The sequence below is a fragment of the Limulus polyphemus genome, unplaced genomic scaffold, assembly GCF_000517525.1.
Source record: "Limulus polyphemus unplaced genomic scaffold, Limulus_polyphemus-2.1.2 Scaffold84, whole genome shotgun sequence".
Classification (NCBI taxonomy): Eukaryota; Metazoa; Arthropoda; class Merostomata; order Xiphosura; family Limulidae; genus Limulus; species Limulus polyphemus.
Window position 1 is genome coordinate 662,783 of NW_013665694.1, and position 6,020 is coordinate 668,802.

Here is a 6,020-nt window from a genome sequence, read left to right on the forward strand (position 1 = left end):
ATCTGTTCCGAAGGCTTCTCTAAAACTAATTTTACAAACGACCTGTTCCGAAGGTACCCTAAAACTAATTTTACAAACGACCTGTTCCGAAGGTACCCTAAAACTAATTTTACAAAACGACCTGTTCCGAAGGTTTCTTTAAAAACTAATTTTACAAAACGATCTGTTCCGAAGGTTTCTTTAAAAACTAATTTTACAAAACGATCTGTTCCGAAGGTTTCTCTAAAAACTAATTTTACAAAACGACCTGTTCCAAAGGTTTCTCTAAAGACTAATTTTACAAAACGACCTGTTCCGAAGGTTTCTCTAAAAACTAATTTTACAAAACGATCTGTTCCGAAGGTTTCTCTAAAAACTAATTTTACAAAACGACCTGTTCCGAAGGTACCCTAAAACTAATTTTACAAAACGACCTGTTCCGAAGGTACCCTAAAAACTAATTTTACAAAACGACCTGTCTAAAGCAGAGTTAAGGGAATTGTGTTATGTAGTTGCTTAAATTCATTAGTTTGAAAACATTTTATTGCCCCAAAGTGTAAAATGAATATCACTTCATTAAAATTATTTCAGATTGTTCGATTTCTTACCTAATTTAACGGTTTAGCAATTTTTCGACAAGTTTTAAAACTCATTTTGTAGTGTTTCTGTAAGGCTTTTTTTTTATCTTAAAATCGGGCCATAAAAAATGTACAATTAATCAATGACTAGATGTTAATATTCTGAATTTCTCAAACGAACTAACGTTAAAACATTAACTATTATGATAAGTCATCAAAAATTTTAAAATACAAACGGTGAAAATTGTTTGTAGTTGTAAAGCTATTACTCATTTGGTTTACTCCATTTGAAGCTACAAATACAGTAGAAAATAATGGAGAAATATCTCAAATGTTGAAATAATAACTAGCTTATATCTACTTGTCTTAAATTATAAAAGTAAATCGCTAACTTGAAAGTTTGGTATAGGTTGAACTGGGTTTAAAGGGTGATTTCTTATTTTAGTTTTATTTGTTTAGTTTTATAAATCATTTTTGTTGTGTTATGATAACAATTTCAGAAAAAAAAATTTCTATATCTATCAATACATTTTGTGTAGACTTCTGATTGTTTGGGTTATAAACTTAATGGAATTGAAATCTAAAGATTTTGATGTGGTAAAATGTGCTAATTAAAAAGTTGGATTTAGTTGTACATTAAAATTATTTTACTTTTTAATCTTCATTCAGATAATATTTCTCCAGGAGGAATATTTTCATAATACAGAAACATAAGGCAGACAAATACGAGACAACATGACACCAGTAATTGTAAATTAACAGAATTTTCAGAAACACTAAAGAAATCAATTGCTTCATTTAATTAAGAAGTTATACATGTATAAGCAATTTACAGAAGTAATATAAGCATTAACAGTACCTCTGTTTATAGTAAAACGTAAGCTAAATGTTTGAGATGAAGTTTAATATAACAAACAAGACAAACAACTGTTCTAGTAAATCCTAGCACTACCTTGATATGAAATATTCTCATATTAATTAACACATATATCATACAATCTAAAAAGGGCGTTGCGTTTTACGTGAATAGAGCGCTTTATATTCATTAAACTGAATATTTAATACTAAATATTTAAACTGACAAAACATAATTGGTGAGTTCTGTCCAAAATGTCACTTGATTGATATGTGCTGTTCGGTATATCAAACAAATCACAATTTTATCACAACTTTAAATGTTCTTAAAAAAAGGGGGGAGGAAACCCTGGCATACACGGGATTTAAATTGCCAACCTTGATTTTAATTTTATTTTATGCATAATACTAACACACACACACACATATATATATTACTTTTTAATAATTCATACATTTTATTGATGCCAGTACTTATTTCTCTATAGAAATATTCTATGAAATATTTTGCAAGTACTATGATAGCTAAGTAAACAAAATTTAGATAAACCTCTAAGACTGATAATTCTATTGTTAGTTGAGAAAACAAAACTTATGAAAAATTCTAAATGACAAAAACCTCGTTCCTAGTTTGAAACAGTTCATGAATTAGGTTATGAAGAAATACGACAAGCTCTTACCGTCTTCAGCTATACTTGGTCGGCCCATAAGCGCAAGATTCGCCCAGAGATATAGCACGCTCACTAGACTGAAGAGGATCATTTTTCTTAGACTAGTTTCTTTCATAGTTCACCAATTAACTCGTTTAAAACGTACAGGTCAGAGTTTTGAACCGTTATCTTAGCCTTACAGTTCCTTCTGTCCTATTGAAATATAGTTAACGAAAGAGATTTTATTACAGAATGAGTATATCTGAAAACTCGAACTAACATTCATCAAAACTGGGTAAATAAGCTTTGGGTTAATTTCATTTGTCACTATAATTAACATTATTTTAAATAATCACTGGAAATGTTCCTCTTTTTTTATTGTTGGACAACAGTTGCATGTAGAGAAAGATGTGGTAGAAAGGAAACGACGTGACAACCCCGACTACAATCTCAAAGAAAACTATACAACTCTAAAGTCGACTGCCTCTGAGACAGGCGGTGTAGGTCACGTGATAGTATGACGTTGCTTACGGGAGTGAACAATGTGTGATTAGGAATATACGGAGTAAAGGTAACAAAAGCCTATATTCAATCACGAGTAATATGTAAAGCTTATAACAGAAATCCAAAACCTCGAACTGTATTTTTTTTCATCATTCTGTTTTTATGTTATAGTAAGGATCACGTTATGGTGACGTTGAAAACTTGCAGATTTAGAAGAGTAAGTCAGTTACTATAAAATTATTTCTTCGTGTTTAGTGGCGTTTCTAGGATTTTATTATTTGGGGGCAGAAAGGGGACAAAGACTTAGTTTGGGGCTTGTGCATCAGAACGGTTATTATTAAGTACAAAAGAAATAGGAGGTTTTGCCTTTAAAAGGTGTGTATTTATTCTTTTTAATTCTCAAAAAAGTAGAAATGATTTTCTTTGCACAGTTTTGTGACGGTCTAATGCTGTTTCAAACTACCATTAAGCCTACCTGTAGATCTCGTTTGATTGGACATACTTCTTTCACTTCAAGTTACGTAGTATATGACTACCCCGCCCGTCCAAAAACGGTATAACATTTTCATTTCAGTAGAAGTCATAATACAGAGATAATTTTAAAATATTAAAACACTAAATCCTAATACATCAAATGGGTGCAGTGCTCTCTAATGGGGGTCTGTGCCCCACACTACTCCGTGGATACATCTTAGCTCGTGTTATAATATTAAGTTAAAAACATGTTATATTAATAAAGTACAGAACTTGTTTAGGTGAGAATTTCACACCAACTTGTAAATTAGTATAAAAAATTCTCTGTGATCGTTAAAATGGCATAAAATTTCCGTTTTTTGAACAAGCGCCTTGCAGCACAATGATTGGCATACCGGATGGTGAAAATGAGGTTCGCGTCTCGTTACCGTCCAATAAAATCGCGATTCGCACTTTGATATTTTCTTTCAATATTTTTTTTTCTGTGAATACTCGACACTTCCTCCTATAATTTTTAATTAGACTAAATCCGTTGCTGCAAAATACACACTGCTGCTCCACATTTGGGGCCACGGATGTGCTATGAAAGTGATTTTATCCAAAACATTTTGTAAAAGTAAATCAGATTTCTAATCAGAAGTTCTTGTTTATAGTCTGATAATCTTGTTTCAGGAAAACTTTCTCTTCAATAGAATTTAATAAATAATAACAGTTTCAGGACACATTTTTAACATTAAATTACATCAATACGTATTATTTCCTAAGCCATGTTCGTAGAAATCAAAAGTCTAGGAGAAACGTAGGCATTGGATCAGCATGTATATAATATTGGTAACATTCTTTCTAACAAAGAAAGAATTATCCAATTTCACAGAGAGTCAGGCTTAATCTATAATGTTCTACTCCAGATAAAGGATAAGTATATAATAGGAGTTAAGTACGATGTCCTACAAAGGATTATGTAAAATATCGTAGCAGATTATTTCCCTCCAAAAAATTCTAGAAATGACATGTTGAAAATGAAAAGTTTATGTATGATGCTCTTCCAGACTCAGTAGCATAATTAACTCTGGTTCTCATTACAGTCCCCCGGTGAGAGCGCGGTGACTTTACAACACTAAAATACGGAGTTTGATTCACCACGGTGAAAACAGCAGATAGTACAATGTGGCTCTGCTCTAAAACACACAAATAAACAAATAAATTATCATTACAACAACAATAAATTTAACTCGTGCCTTGATGCTGATTTGATACAGTTAAACTTTACCATTCAAACGTAAATAAGAAACTGCTAGTCAACCTTTTATAAAAATGATTCCCGGTTGCATGAATTATATGCTAAATGAATATATATACATCATATAAATTAGACACAGACCAAGTGTAAATAATTAATCATAGGACTAAAAGTATTTCATTAAAAGAAAAATTATCCGTCTCCAGTGATAAGAAAAGTTTAAGTTAACCTATCAATTCAAATTAGTTTATGGACTTTAAAACGGTTAATTGTGTTGAATTCTTTGCTTCACTCAGAGCCAAAGCTCTGAGATACTTATACCGCCCACCGCGAAAAGTAATTGTTGAGCATTTCATTCATGCTAAGAGCTGCTTAACAATATCATACGATAAATCTACATTTTTATTCTTTAAGTTACGTCACATTTTGAAATGCGAATGATAGTGTGATTAATTCTTAGTAATTTAGTGTAGAATATCCTGCTTGTGAAATAACATTACGCATCAACATTATTCATGCCTGTTCTCCCGTCATTTCAAAAGTGAATGTTGAGCTTTGTCTGCGTGCGCAGCTTTTCAAACTGAAGATAGGCGAACGCTCTGACAGACATCACAGTTCGAAATATATATTAAATTGTTTTCTTGTTTCTCTGATATTTTCACGACAAGTAGTTAGCGTTATATTATGTTTATTTTCCAGTCTCTGATGATCTTTATTTACACAAGTTTAAAACTAGCTCTTCGAGATATACAACAAAAAGTATGTAAATACTCAATGAATTTTCTTCTCCTTAAAACTTTTTTACATGTAACTCAGTAAAATGTTCACTTGGAAATACACCCCCACACTATCAACATTACTAGTTACATTAACTTTTAAAGGCTTCTTTAATACTTTATATCAAATATTTTTAAAAGAACTTGTATTATTTCATGAGATTTATTGACGTTTCATTTTGTCCAATTTCTGAGAAGAAAACAGAGCGAAAGTAAATTTATCTCTGTTTAAAACCACTCTTGTGAGTTAGATTTTTCTGGATAATTCTACCCCTTCATCAGTAACGTTGGACAAGAACAAACAAATTACTGAAAGCAGTTCATTTAGTTGAAATTGATGGTGTTTTAATGTCATTTAGATGTTAAAAACATCTAGAACGCAGTTATCATGAGGTTAAGTATTTGTAATTTGAACTTAGGAATAGTATGTTAACTTTACTTTATAATATTAAGTCGTCAAAAAATTAATGTCGCTTTTTTAGATGAAAAAAACCGAACAACTTATACATCAAAACAAAACTTTTATTAAATGAAATAGTCTCCATTCTTATCGATGATGCCCTTCCGTCTTACAATCAGGTTGTTAATGTCCTGATTAAAGAAATCACTTGGCTAATGAAGCAAAAAAAAAAAAAAGAACATGTCGATGTCCTCTTTAACACCTCCACATTTGCATAAGTTTCTCATTAATATGGTGTTCCAGCAAACGAAAAAGATGGTAATCTGTTGGTGCCATATCTGGAGAATATGGTGGGTGGGGGAGAACTTCTCAACCAAAATACATAATCTTGTGTTACATCAAACGTGCCACATGCGGACGTGCATTGTCGTGGAGAAGAAGAACACCTTTCAGATTGACGAGTGAAGGGCGTTTCTGATGAAGGACTTGATTTAAACGTTCCAGTTGCTGACTATAGATCTCTGCATTGGCAGTTCGCTGTGGATTGAGGAATTCGAAATGAAC

The 6,020-nt window shown here is 31.7% G+C and overlaps 1 protein-coding gene across 2 annotated transcripts in view; it reads right to left on the reverse strand.

Annotated features, from left to right (window-relative positions):
* The window catches only part of LOC106467932 (zwei Ig domain protein zig-8-like), a 115,641-nt gene extending 113,150 nt beyond the window's left edge, over positions 1–2,491 (reverse strand). For both annotated transcript variants that reach the window (XM_022396956.1, XM_022396954.1), the window contains exon 1: positions 2,093–2,491. In XM_022396956.1, the coding sequence (XP_022252664.1) occupies positions 2,093–2,198 (106 nt within the window). In that variant the 5' untranslated portion in view covers positions 2,199–2,491. The remainder of the gene's footprint in view (positions 1–2,092) is intronic.
* Positions 2,492–6,020: the final 3,529 nt, after the last annotated feature.